Source organism: Heterodontus francisci, chromosome 43 (genome assembly GCF_036365525.1).
Source record: "Heterodontus francisci isolate sHetFra1 chromosome 43, sHetFra1.hap1, whole genome shotgun sequence".
Lineage (NCBI taxonomy): Eukaryota > Metazoa > Chordata > Chondrichthyes > Heterodontiformes > Heterodontidae > Heterodontus > Heterodontus francisci.
This window is the reverse complement of record NC_090413.1, coordinates 6,028,187-6,042,867: the sequence shown is the minus strand read 5'-3', so window position 1 is coordinate 6,042,867 and position 14,681 is coordinate 6,028,187. Positions and strand designations below refer to the sequence as shown.

Genomic DNA, 14,681 nt, shown 5'->3' with positions numbered 1-14,681 from the left:
AGAACTGGCGGCGCAGTGGTTAGCATCGCAGCCTCAGCTCCAGCGACCCGGGTTCAATTCTGGGTACTGCCTGTGTGGAGTTTGCAAGTTCTCCCTGTGTCTGCGTGGGTTTTCGCCGGGTACCGGAGTTTCCTCACACCACCAAAAGACTTGCAGGTTGATAGGTGAATTGGCCATTATAAATTGCCCATAGTATAGGTAGGTGGTAAGGGAATATAGGGACAGGTGGGGATGTAGTAGGAATATAGGATTAGTATAAATGGGTGGTTGATGCTCGACACAGACTCGGTGGGCCGAAGGGCCTGTTTCAGTGCTGTATCTTTAAATAAAATAAAATAAAAAAAAAACTGGTCCCAATGCCCAACAATCAAGTCCTGCCTCCTGCATGCATTGATCCTGTTTTCCTATTTCTACTCTTGCCAGGACATGGCAATGAGAGTAATCCAGAGATTACTACATTCGAGGTCCTACTCTTTTTCCTCCCTTGCTCCTGAAAATCTGACCGTAGGACCTCAGTACCTGCCCTTGCTATGTTGTTGATACCAACGTGTACCACAGCTTCTGGCTCACTCCCTTCCTCCTGCAGAATATCCTGCACCCTCTCTGTCACTCCCCATAGTCTTCGATGCTGTGTATCGGTTTGAGAGTGGCACACACCCTGAAGATTCCTGCACCTCGTGCCTCTTCCTAGTCTTCTGGATCGCCAACCATTCATTGAGAATTGTGAAATATTTCTTTAAATGGTCATCATTGCTCATCTGCTGTCATACTTTCTAATCTAGAGAGAAATGAAGCTTGTAGCAGGGACCAGAGGCAACGGCTTCAATCCAGTACTGGATGTCTGAGAAACAGTGTGACAATTTGGAGGTGTCGTGAGCTGTATTGAGGAGGCAGAGTTGGGTGCTGTCAGCGAACGTGTGGAAGTTGACATTATTTACGAGTATTGTTGTTGAAATCTTTGAGGGTAGCAGGACAGGTTAACAAAGCAGTTAATGAAGCATTTAGGATACTGGGCTTTATAAATAGAGGTATGCAGCACAAATGTCAGGAAGTTATTATAAAACTCTGTAAATCACTGGTTAGGTCCCAGCTGGAGTATTGTGTATTCTGGGCCTCACAATTTAGGAAGGATGTCAAGGCCTTGGAGAGGTTGCAGAGGAGATTTACGAGAAAAGTACCAGGGATATGTGCTAGATTAAATAAGGAGAAATTGTTTGCAGTGACAGAAGGGTCAGTAACCAGAGGGCACAGATTCATAATTGCCAAAAAAACAGACAACATGAGGAAACATATTTTGTACAGAGCAAGTTGTTATGATCTGGAATAAACTGCTTGAAAAGGCTTGGAAACCGATTCAGTCGTAACTTTAAAAGTGAATTGGATATCTCCTTGAAGATGGAAAAAAATTGCAAGGCTATGGAGGAAAGATTAGGGAAGTGGGACTAAATGGATAGCTCTTTCCAAGAGCTGACCACAGCACAATGGGCCGAATGCCCTTGTTTACGGTATAATTCTGTGATCCTACACACCCAGCAACATAACTCCTATGTTGCTCCTTAACTCTAACCTTTGAATCCCATAAGGACATCATCCCTTACCAGGGCCAGAACACCCTGATGGATACTGTTCCCCCCCCCCCTTAGTCTTTCCATTGCTCTCCTGTCTGATCTCTTTCTGAACTACTCTGTGTCTCCAAATATTCTCTACAGCTTGTTTTTCCTCTCTGCTTCCCTCTGCCAGGTGAGTTTAAATCCTCCTCTACAGTGCCAGTTATCCCAGCCTTGTTCAGGTGCTACCTGCCCATCTTGTCAGGTCTCGCCTGCTCTACAACTGGTCAGAAAGCTGCACAAGTCTGAAGCCTTCCCTTCTGTCTCCTTTTTCCCGTGATGGATTAATCTGCTTTATCTTGCTGTTCCTATACTCAATGGTGGCTGGCACTAAATAATTCAGAATTTGCCACCTTTTGAGGTCCTGCTCTTTAGAACAACTCTGTCTTTGCTGCATGCTTGTCTAATCTCTCTATGTGTTCTGCCACTTCACAGCTGCTTCTAGGAGGCCGATTCACAACTCTCACTACAGTCTTAAATTCTTTGTTTCTTAATTCTACCCAGAAAGTCTCCACTACCTGCTTATCTCTCATTATATCATCTCTTATCATTAAAGTAATTTCATCTGTAATTACTCAGGTTGCTCCTTTTCTCTATAAGTTCCCCTATCCTTCCTGTAGATCTTACAACGTGGTGTATTCAGTTCCCAGTACTGTCCACCTTGCAGTAATGGCTGCCATGTCGTGTAGCCTCTAGGTTGAATTTGCGCCTGCAGTTCTTTCAGTTTGTTCCTTGTACTCAGTGTGTTTATCTAGAGAATACTTATTTGGGCCACACATCTGAACCTGGCCTTAAGCTCTAATGTAAGAGCACAGTACTGTGGATGCTGGAACTCTGAAATGAGAACAGAAAGTGTCGGGAATACTCAGCAGGTCTGGCAGCATCTGTGTAGAGAGATAGAGTTTATGTTTCAGGTCTGTGACCTTTCATCGGAACTGTTAAAAGTTAGAAATGTAACAGTCTTTGAGCAAGTGAAAGGTCGGGGGGGGGGGGGGCGGTGGGGAAAGAACAACAAGAAGGAAGGACTGATAGGATGGAGGGGGAGAGATTAAATGACAAAGATGTCATGGAACAGAATGCAAATACGTGCGAAATAGTTGCAGTGAAAGACAAAGCCTGAGTCTAGAGAGAGTGCTAATGGCAGAATAATAAACAGCTCTGCATGAAAGAAGAAACATGAAAAATAAGTTTAAGACTAGGACATGGTTAAAAAGAAATTAAAAGAAAATATGTGTATAGAGAAAAAATAATGGGGTTCACGGTCTGAAATTATTGAACTCAATATTGAGTCCAGAAGGCTGTAGAGTGCCTAATTGGAAAATGAGGTGATGTTCCTCAAGCTTGCGTTGATGTTCACTGGAACACTGCAGCTGGCCGAAGATAGAAATGTGGGTATGAGAACAAGGTGGTGAATTAAAATGGCAAGCACCCGGAAGCTCGGGATCATGATTGTGGACCGAGCCGAGGTTTTCTGCAAAGCGGTCACCCAATCTGTTTGGTCTCCTTAGTGTAGAGTTCTGTCAACCACAGTGTGAGGGCCCTTGACTGTGTCCAACCCATTTCCCGCACTTCTGCCGTCACCCCTTCCCCCTCCCTCCCAGAACTGCGGCAGGGTTCCCTTTGTCCTTACTTTCCACACCACCACATCCAAAGGATCATCCTCCACCATTTCCGCCACCTTAATTCACCACCTTGTTATCATGCCCACATTACTGTCCTTGGCCTGCTGCAGTATTCCAGTGAACATCAACACAAGCTCGAAGAACAGCACCTCATTTACCAATTAGGCACTCTACAGCCTTCTGGACTCAATATTGAGTTTTTACAAAAATCAGACCATGAGCCCCATTATTTTTTGTTTTTATTTTTTTTTTTTAAATTTTATTTTTATCTATATATATATATATATATATATATATATATAATAAAAGCAACAAAAAATAATGGGGCTCATGGTCTGATTTTTTTAATATATATATATCTGTATCTCTAAACTAAACAGGCCATTTGGCCCAATGAATCATGCAGGGATTTGTGTTCCACTTGGCTCCACCCATCCTACTTCCTCTAACTCTATCAACATAATCCTCTGTTCCCTTCTGCCTCATATTCTTCTCTAGCTTCTCCTTAAATGCATTGATACTATTTGCCTCAAATACTCGCTATGGTAGTACATTTGAACCACTCTCTGGCTAAAGAATGCATTCCCTACTTGATTTCTAGTGACTATCTTATATTGACGTGATCACTTTCATAACTTTCTTATTCCTGTGCCAAATTGCCTGTGTCTTGGGTAATAATCCAGAGATTATAACCCTTGAGGTCCTTTTTTTAAATTTAGCTTCCAGCTCCTGATACTTTACAAACAGGACCTCTTGCCTAGTCCTAGACTCCCCAACCAGCAGAAAATATTTTCCTCTATCTGCACAACTTTTCCCCTTAATATCTTGAAAGCTCTGCACGCTATTGGTCAAATCAACCCTGTTCTGAACCTGCACCTTACTGCCAGGTGTGACTGAAGTCTGGTGCAAACTGTCCAGATACTGCTTCCCCCTCCCTTATGTGTCGAAGGGTCTCCGACTCACACTTTTTGAGTGTTTGAGACGTAGAAATATACTGTAGACATGCTCGCTGTGGACAGTCTCACTGTCCGCAAGCTCCCGCATACTGTAGTTCACACAATTGCTCTGCCATATCTTAATCTAGATTTATTTAAGAACAACTACTTTTCAGTCTTTGTTTAAATTCCACTAAACGCCAAAACACTGAACAAAATTTTAAATGCTGCCTGAAGCTTCCCCAAACCGCTACAAGTGTTAAAGGCAAGAAGGCACCACCATTCCCTCTCTGCACGAAATTGCCACATTCATCAAATTCTTAACTTCCACTCCGTTCATAACCTAGTCAATTCACGCTGAGATCCGTGGTTTAGCTCTGTACTTCAGCTTTATTACCCGGGCACCAGGGAGGCACCTTCAATTAGCAAATGGTGCTGCCCTGAGAGGGCACTTTACTGCACCTATGTTGTCAGAGTATGTTTATTTACACTGGGTGCCAAGAGTAGAAAAAGTGTTCTGTGACCCTAAACTGGCATCCCTTTCCTTCATGAGCAACCACATTCATCCAAAAAAATACATGGTTTAATTTTTCCAAAAATGAAACTGGTTAGTTTCAGCGCATGGTTTGAAGCAAGCACCTTGGGCTGAGTGTCTCAGGTTCGACTTCACTGGAAATCTAACTTTCTTTGCAACCCAGGTTGGTGGGATATAAGTTACAGGCTAGCTGTGAGATAGTAATACCCACGGCTCCCCTGGTATGTACAGGGTATGGTGTATTCCTTGCTCCAATGCCACTCTCCATCTTGGTAAGGAACAAAATTTGCCAATGATTGCAGCATAATTTTTTTAAAATGAATTTATATTTTGGCCTCTGTTCTTTGATTGAGAAGCACAGTGGTTTGGAGCACTGACCTTCAACTTAGGGTTTTTTATTATTCATTCATCGGATGTGGGCGTCGCTGGTTAGGCCTGCATTGGTTGCCCATCCCCAATTGCCCTTGCGAAGGCGGTGGTGAGCCACCTTCTTGAATCGCTGCAGTCCGTATTGATTTGAATGATGGGATGTAAGACACAGAAATGTACAGAACCAGCAAAAGGTTTTGCAGTCCACCTAGCTGGTCCCAGATTGTTTCCAAATTTCAGACTCTCAAACTTGGAGTTCCAGGTGCCCATTCCTGTTTGATGTTGTGATTGGTCTTTGGAGGTGCACAATACGAAAATCCTTTCGAAGGATGTAATGTGAAAAAACAGCACACCCAAAGCACTTTGCTCCTTGTCAACTGAAAAGCATTTTGATTTTGTTTTTATCTCAAAGGACCGAAAGATGCTGTCTACTGCTCAACAGATGCTGCAGGACAGTAAAACGAAGATTGAAGTGATCCGTATGCAGGTCCGTAAGGCAGTACAGGCAGACGAGTTGCACTTAGTAATTGAGGATGGCCAAGGTAAGTGTTGGCAAGATGGTACAGGGCTAATAGTGGATATTGTACGATTTCCATCATTCCTAAGCTTTATGGGCATGAGTGAATTATGAAGCCATTCCCCCAAAGTAAAATAAATGTAGGTATGATATTTTATGGAGTTTAGATGTGCCAGAGAGATCTGGAATGCTTTAGTAGTGAAATGTTATCAATGCAGAACATAGCAGTATGTGTTTGGATATTTATTGGATTTTGTCTCATGGTCACATTGACATTGGAAAAGCTGAAGCTCAAAGTAATATGACAGTCAAATATTTGTTTGTGATTTCTCCACTAGACTCGGGAATTCTGAACCTGCATTGAGTTCAGTGCAGTTACCACTAGGGTTTCATTGGCTTCTTGTTGCAGATCTCAGCTGAGGCAGGAGGGGCTGAATTGATTAAATTCAAATATTGCAGCATATGTTTTTTAAAGAAAAAAATACAGTAAAATTTCAATTAACTGACTAATGTTTAAAAGTTAGAAAGATATTGAAATATTGAGCACGTTATGATGTTGGAACCAAAAAAAGTTGTGAAATTGACCATAGCATATTACAGCAGGAGGCCATTGAGCCCATCATACCTGTGCTGGCCCTTTTTAAAGAGCTATCCAGTTAATCCCACCCACCTGCTTTTTCCCCCATAACTTTGAAATGTTCTCCCCTTCAAGGGTTAATCCAATTTCCTTATTATAGTTCCTGTTGCATCTGACCAGTCCTCTTATCATCCAATAACTCCAAGGGCTTGATGTCCTTGCTAAAGTGTGGTGTCCAGAATTGGACACAATACTGCAGCTGAGGTTTGGGACAGTTCTGGATGTATAACAAAGCTGTTAGGTTAGCTTGAGGAGATTAGTGTCCCATTTCAGGACATGGGCAACACTAAACGCGGGGCAAAGTTAAAGTTAATCAGGGTGCCGGCTGAAACTGTATCAGGGAACCAGCTCCTGTAAACTAGCCCAAACCAGCCGTGGGTTGCAGGTACATGTTTGTACTTGTTGGCTGAATGTACTAGGGTTATTTATTGTCGCAGGAGGTGCACATTCTGTTTGTAATTGTAGAATTCTATTTCTAATCTGTCATGTTTAATTAACATATTTAAGTTTGAACAAACAGTTTATAAATGATGATCTATATTGCAGCACTGCTGACCAGCTATCAAGGACATTTTTAATGTGGAGTGGGGGCGGAGTGTCCGAATAAACAATGTGAGCTGATGTGATGGTATAATAGCACTAGCTCTGTGCTTGTGAAGTTAGTGTTTTGATCTCTGGCTCCAGATAGTCCTCTCTTCATACTGTGAGTGTGCAGGAAAGCTTTATTTCTGTTCCATTAAAGGATTCAGTTTATTGATCGCAATTTACATTGGGTTGGTCTGAATGGGTCTTGTTTTCACGTATCCAGAGTGGGCGAGGTATTCAGTTCATTCGTGTCATTGTGGCATTTCTGTTTTGGGTGTTTAAATAGCTGGTCCTACTGGTTGGAGGGCACATTCAGCATCTGCTTGTGTTTCTGCACCCCAAGTATATAGCAACATAGGCCTAGGCCATTCTGCCCCTCGAGTCTATTCTGCCATTCAACTGGATCATGCTGATCTGTATCTTAACTCCATTTTCCCCTCTTACTTTCGTAGGCCTTAATAACCTTGCCAAACAATCTCAGTTTTGAAATTTTCATTTGACTCCTGGCCTCAACAACTTCTTGGAGAATAGTGTGTTCCAAATTTCTGCTACCGTTTATATGAAGAAGTGCTTCCTGACACCATCCTTAAACAGCCGAGCTCTAATTTTGAGATTATTACCCCTTTCTCTGGACTCCCATCAGAGGATATTGTTTCTCTCTAGCCTAACGATTCCTTTAATTATCTTAAACAATCACATCACCCCTTGATCTTTCATATTCAAGGGAATACACACCTAGTTTATGCAGCTTATCTTCAGATTTTATCCCTTTTATCCTCAGTATAATTCTGGTGAATCTGCGCTGTCCCCCAACCCCAGGCCAAAAATTCCTTCCTAAGGTGTGGTGCCCAGAAAGGAATGGAGTACTCCAGATGGGGTCCAGCCAGAGCTCTATCCAGCTGTAACAGACTTTCCACCCTTTTGCCCTCTTTATAAACAGCATTCCATCAGCTTTTTTAATTGAAGTCAACGGGAATCGGGGAGAAAACTCTTCACTGGTTGGAGTCATACTGAACACAAAGGAAGAGGGTGAAAGTTGCTGGCGACCAAACATCCCAGCCCCAAGCCATCACTGAAGGACTTCCTCCGGGTAGTGTCCTAGGACCAAGTGTTTTCAGCTGCTTCATCAATGACCCTCCATCATAAGGTCAGGAGTGGGGATATTTGCTGATGATTGCACAGTGTTCAGCACCATTTGCAACACCTTAGATACTGAAGCGGTCCGTGTTCACATGCAGCAAGACCTGGACAACATTAAGGCTTGGGTTGATAAGTGGCAACTAACATTCGTGCCACAAAAGTGCCAGACAATGACCATCTCCAACAAGAGAGAATCCAACCATCTCCCCATGACATTCAAGGATATTACCATCACTGAATCCCCACCATCAAAATTCTGGGGCTTACCATTGACCAGAAACTGAACTGGACCAGACATATAAATATAATGGCTACAAGAGCAGGTCAGAGACTGGAAATTCTGTGGTGAGTAACTCACCTCCGTCTCCCCAAAGCCTGTTCACCCTCTACAAGGCACAAGTCAGGAGTGTAATGGAATGCTTGCCTGGATGGGTGCAGCTCCAACAACACTCATGAAGCTCGACACCATCCAGGACAAAGCAGCCTGCTTAATCGGTACCCCATCCACCACCTTATTTACTCCTTCCGGCGCCAGCACACAGTGGCAGCAGTGTGTACCATCTACAAGATGGACTGCAGAATCTCACCAAAACTCCTTCGACAGCACCTTCCAAACCCACAACCTTTATCACCTAGAAGGGCAAGTGCAGCAGATGTATGGGAACACCACCACCTGCAAGTACCCCTCCAAGTCACACACCATCCTGACTTGGAAATATATCGCCATTCCTTTACTGTCAATGGGTCAAAATCCTGGAACTCCTTTCCTAACAGCATTGTAGGTCTATCTACACAAGACGGACTGCAGTGATTCAAGAAGGCAACTCACCACCATTTTCTCAAGGGCAATTGGGAATAGGCAATAAATGCTGGCCTTGCCAGTGATGCTCAGATCCCATGAAAGAGAAAATAAAAATTTGTACCGGCCCATATCGTTTAGTGATTTTTTTTTTGTACTTGGACCCGTAAATCACTCTGCTCATCCGAGCTTCTCGCCATTTATGAGATACACTTTCACACATTGAACTCCATCAGCCACAGTTTATCCCCCTCACTTAATCTATCAATGTCCCTTTGGCGACTTTCTGCTCCCATCTGCACCATTTACTCTGCCACCTAACAGCGCCAATAGCAAATCTAAATATACAGCTCTCTTCCTTCATCCAAGTCATTTATAAATATTGTGAAATATACTGATAATTGTTACTGTGCCATTGATATATGAAAGTGTGCTGTGGCTTTGAATTGTAGAAAGAGCCTCTGCATTAGCCATCTGCCTGATATGGAGACTGAGTTTTGCCAGATAAATAAGTCAGCAGCTTGGGCTTTGCATTCTGCCAAAACTGAAAACTGGTGCATAGCACCACATTGAGCAATGAGTACTTTTCATCCACGGTTTAGCATGTCAGCGATGATTGTTGGCAGAAGCACATTCAGTACTAGAAAAATTAGGTTTAATAATGAGGGCATGAAAGGACTTAAAAGTTTCAGTAGATCAATACGTTTGGTTAACATTTTCATACATTTGTATGATTATAAGTGAAGATATTGCCCAGCATTGGCATGAATTAACTTGTATCTTAAATGGATTTAGTTGCAAGATTCAGAGACCTCAGTTTCTGCAGAGATTTTCTGTGGCAGGTTGGCAACCAGTTTATGGCATTGGTTGGATTATGTTTGGCATCATATTTGAGTTTTGGTCTCGACTACACACCTTCATTTGGATTGAGTCATTAGAAGAATCGATTACAAACTGTCTGATTTCTGTGCTTCATGTAGTTTGGTTACATGCTGTCTGTGCATTTCTTAGTGCCCGATTGTGTTTTATGTGTTGTATCTGATTACAGGCATTGACCAGTGTCTGGTTATTAGTATTTGTCAATGCACAAGTGAGACAATTATTATGATTTACTTAACGATCGCAAATCTCCGGAGCCAAGTGATAGCCTGCTCATTTGCTGAGTTTAAGGTGATTAGTCCACTACTTAGTCTGTCAAGGAGACACTCCTCGGTAATGTACAGCATTGTTTGTGTGTCTCCACAAATGCAACAGGGGCTTGTACTGCCGCCCCAGCAGTGGAGATTGGCTGCGCAGGGGCCCTGGCTTGTCCTGAACCTGTTTAACAAGGACCACTCTCGCTGTGGTAGTTCAAAACCTGCCATTCGACAGATGGGGTTTGTCGCAAGAAACTTGTTAGTGACTTCCCGTGTGTCCCATTACTTGATCCAAAGGATGTCTGCTAATCTTGCTCAGGAAGGTTGCTCCATATGGGGCGCAGAGATGGAAGGTGGGCAGTAGGTGGATGGAACATGTCATTATGGAGTGGTGAGTGAGGTGCAGTATGGATTGTTTCAACCAGCTGGTGGGTTTTTGTCAGTCAGCAGATGTGTGGGGGAGTGATGTTTATAAGGGCGGGAAGCCAGGGGACGGGTGTTGCCTTCCATTTATGATGCGCATTGTTGCATTCAGTTAAGTATCAACAAGATGTGTGAGCGATGACCTATGTCAGACAGGTGCACAGTGCTCTGCTGCTGCGTACAATAGGGCAAATGCTGAGGTCCAGTGTGCTGTGGCAGCAGTGCCCCACGTAGTTCCAGCAAGTTGGTTAATAGGTTGTTTCTGGTTCATTTCAAGAAAACAGCAGCAAGGTCCTATCCAGAGTCACTGCCAGGTAGGTTGTGATCATGCTTTAGTCTCTGATCATCCATGTAGATTCTTTTTTGATACAATAAAGACTGGGGGTGGGGTGGGGTGGGGGGAATCAAAATACAAACTATAAAATAGGGAGCTGTACGCAGTCAATAATGTCAGAAGTGTCAAGGAACTTGGGCAGGCATCATACGTGCTTCATACATCCAGTAGCCTCAGGGTCAGTATTGTGTAGTTTGACAGGCCCTCCAGGTAGGCCAGCATTAAGTGAGCAGCCATTCAGTAGATGTACGGCATCCACAGCGACACGGAGAGTTGTTCCTGAGTCTCTAGGAATGATCGTCTGCTGCACACCTGACCACCCCATATCTAAAACTCTTGAGCTGACACAAGCAGCTTGAAGCCAAGACAATCTTTCCAGCTGGGTGATGAGAAAGCAGTTTTTTAGGGGGCAACTTACCCTCATTTTGCGTGCCTATGCAACTGAAGTATCGCGTCCTGTCCTTTATATTCTAGCCCCTTTTGAGGTACAGGCAATCATTAGCCTCTTCAATTGCTTTTTTGTACCTGTCTAGTAGCTTTTAATGAGTTAAGTACTGGCATTCCGAAATCTCTCTGCTGTACAGTTCTGTGTTTCTCACCATTTAGAAAATACTTCAACATATGTTTCTTGAGTCAAAGTGGATGATCTCAGTTTTGCCCACTCACTTTATCAGTCTTTTGTCACTTCTGCATCTTCCTGCTCCCATGTGCATCATCTGTTGCGCCTCCTAACTTGGTATCATTTGCATACTTGGATATGCAACTCTATGCCTTCATCCATGTCATTCATAAATATGAATGCAACCCAGAATAGATCTTTGGGGAACACCACTTATCACATTTCACCGATCAGTTACTTGCCTTTTATCCCCACTATCTGCCTCCTATCTCCCAAACAATTTCCAACCTCAGTCAAGGCTACTTTCAACTCTGTTTTTGCTAATCCCTTGACGAATGTCTTCTGGAAGTCACGATCATTGAGTCATTACGCCACAGAAGGAATCATTTGACCCATCAAATCCGTGCTGGCTCTCTGCAGAGCAATCCATTCAATCCCATCGCCCTGCAAGTTTATTTCCCTCGAGTGCCCATTCACATTTCCTTTTGAATTCATTGTCTCCGCTTCCACCACCCTCATGGGCAGCAGGTTCCAGGGCATTACCACTCACTGTGTAAAACGTTCTTCCTCACATCTCCCCTGTATCTCTTGCCCAAAACCTTAAATCTGTGTCCCCTAGTCCTTGTACCATCAGCTAATGGGAACGGCTTTTCCTTGTCTACCTTATCTAAACCTGTCATAATCTTGTACACCTCTATCAGATTTCCCCTCAATCTCCTTTGCTCCAAGGAGAACAATCCCAGATTTTCCAACCTAACCTTGTAGCTAAATTCCCTCATCCCTGGAGCTATTCTGGTAAATCTCCTCTGAACCTCTCAAGGACCTTCGTGTCCTTCCTATAGTCCAAATAGATAACACAAGTAGACAGTCTCTTACCTACCATATGAGTAAACCCCTCTGAAAATTCTGACTAGATTAGTCTGACGTAATTTTAACAAAGGCATGTTGGCTCTTTGCTCAGCTCATATTTAGTCAAGTGCTCAGTCACTTTATACTTGATAGATTTTAGTAACTTCCCCACAACTGATGCTAAACTGAGGCCTGTGCGTGAGTTGATTTCTCTACCATCCTACTTAACTAGTGGAGTGACATAAGCAATTTTCCAAATGGCACAATTCCAAAAATAAGAGAGCTTTGAAAGATTATTAAATCTTCTGCAATGTTCTCTGGAGCTGCAACTATTCTGATAATAGCGCCTTGCTGTTTCAACTGTTAGAAGGAATTTCAGTGGCTTGAGAAAAATAAACACTGCAGACAACCAACTGAGATTATTAGTGGTCCTGCTTTTATAGCAGAAAGCTTTATTTCTACTTTTTAGTTACTGGGTTGCTGTTGGATATCACGTCATGAGCTTGTTTTGCTCCCTGCAGCAGGGACAAAGATGTGCTGGCAGCAAATATAGGTCGGGTTGGATGTCAATATTGATATAGGTTCTGGCCAGAGGTAGATTGTGCTGCTGCCTAACTTGTACTGGCCTAAAATATGGCTGTCCTGTTGACGGCCTTTGGATCATTCCCACTGCCAGTAAAGCATGTGATTGGTGACCATTTTTGCTGCAATGATGTGGCAGATGCTGCAGCTGTGTCCCAAATGTAAAACTGGGTGGACTGAGTGTTGCAGTAACTCAGTAACTGAGTTTCAGAACTGCTTTTGGTGGAAACACTTCTACAGTATAAATGGGTGTTAAACTTCAAAATATCGGAGCAGGGACTGACTGAGATACCAGTCATGATTTCTTAGCTAATTATGCTTCTTTGAAATGAGTTGCAAAAGGTTTCAGATAATCTGCAGTTATTCAGCAACATCTGATGTCACTGCAGTGTGTTGCTGGCATATTGAATCCCAGGTTTGGTTTTGGTCTTTTCTGCTAACTTTCCCAACTGAAAAAAGTAAAAGTTCCCGCCTCCCCTCTTTCCCCCCCCCCCCCCCCCCCCCCCCCTCCCCTTGCCCTCCACCACTTTCTGAATACTCAATGCCCTCCTATGGCACTCTGTCTAAAATTAAGAGGTGTGTGACTGTACATCTGTTGCTGTGTCTACAGAAAGGCTACTGGCCCAACTAGGACTGCAGTGCTGTTTACTATGTTACCATTATCTCTCCGTTTGCTTTGTTCTGCAGTTAATAGATCAGTTCGCAAAGAAGAGAAGGATCTTCATTGCCCAGAAAGGGTGCTGTCTGTAGCTGAGCTGTAGGGGCTGCTGTTCTTTAACAAGTAGCTGGCTGGTCTGAGAGGGAAGCCACTTTTTCTGCCTCTTGCCCTCTGGTTGGGACCATGGTTGAAATCATGAAATAGCGATGGGGTCAGCTGCATCCCACCAATCAGTGCAGTAGAGGGTTGGAGTTGCAGAGCTAATGACTGCATTTGATGTATGCCTGTCCAGCAACCTCTGAATTTTGCACAGGATGGTCAACACCTTTCTTGCTGATTCTTGAGTGTAATTGTATTAGAGTCATAGAGTAATTTACAGCCCATCGAGTCCATGCCAGCTCGCCACAGAGCCGTGGTGTCCGTCCCAGTCCCTGGCCTAATCCATGTAGCCCTGAAAGTCTATTTCTCTCGTGTGGCCATCCAACTTCATTTTGAAGTCATTGATTGCCTTCACTTCCATCACCCGTGTGGGCAGAGAGTTCCAAGTCATTATCACCCACTGTGTAAAAACGTTCTTCCTCATATTCCCACTGCATCTTTTGCCCAAAACCTTTAATCTGTGTCTCCCAGTCCTTGTACCATTTATTGATGAGAACAGTTTTGCCTTGTCTAAGTTATCTAAGCATGTCATAATCTTGTACACTGCTATTAAATTTCCTCTCAATCTCTTTTGTTCTAAGGAAAGCAGAGGCTCAGAGCCAATTCTCAGACACTTTCTCCTACTTCCCCCGGACCATGACCCCACCACCAAACTTTAAGCTACTTTCCACAGAACTGTCACCGATCTCGTCTCCTCTGGAGATCTTTCCTCTACAGCTTCCAATCTCATAGTCCCGCAACCCCAGACAGCCCGCTTCTACCTCCTTCCCAAAATCCACAAATAGGACTGTCCCGGCAGACCCATTGTTCCAGCCTGTTCCTACCCCACTGCACTTATTTCTTCCTATCTTGACTCTCTATCTTTTCTCCCCTGGTCCATGCTGTTACCACCTACATCTATGACTCTTCTGAAGCCCTACGTCATTTTGACAATTGACAATTTCCAGTTTCCTGGCCCTAACGGCCTCCTCTTCACTATGGACGTCCAATCTCTCTACACCTCCATCCCCCACCAGGACGGTTTGAGGGCTCTCCGCTTCTTCCTTGAACAGAGGCCCAACCACCCCCCCATCCACCACCACCCTTCTCTGCTTGGCTGAACTTGTTCTCACATTGAACAACTTCTCCTGCAACTCCACTCACTTCCTTCAAGTAAAAGGTGTTGCTATGAGTAC

General features: G+C 43.7%; 1 protein-coding gene across 1 annotated transcript in view; it reads left to right on the top strand.

Moving 5' to 3' along the window:
• Positions 1-14,681, top strand: part of pkn1a (protein kinase N1a) — a 242,454-nt gene that overhangs the window by 83,362 nt on the left and 144,411 nt on the right. Inside the window, exon 4 of the mRNA XM_068020838.1 lies at positions 5,481-5,610. Within this exon, the coding sequence (XP_067876939.1) occupies positions 5,481-5,610 (130 nt within the window). The remainder of the gene's footprint in view (positions 1-5,480; positions 5,611-14,681) is intronic.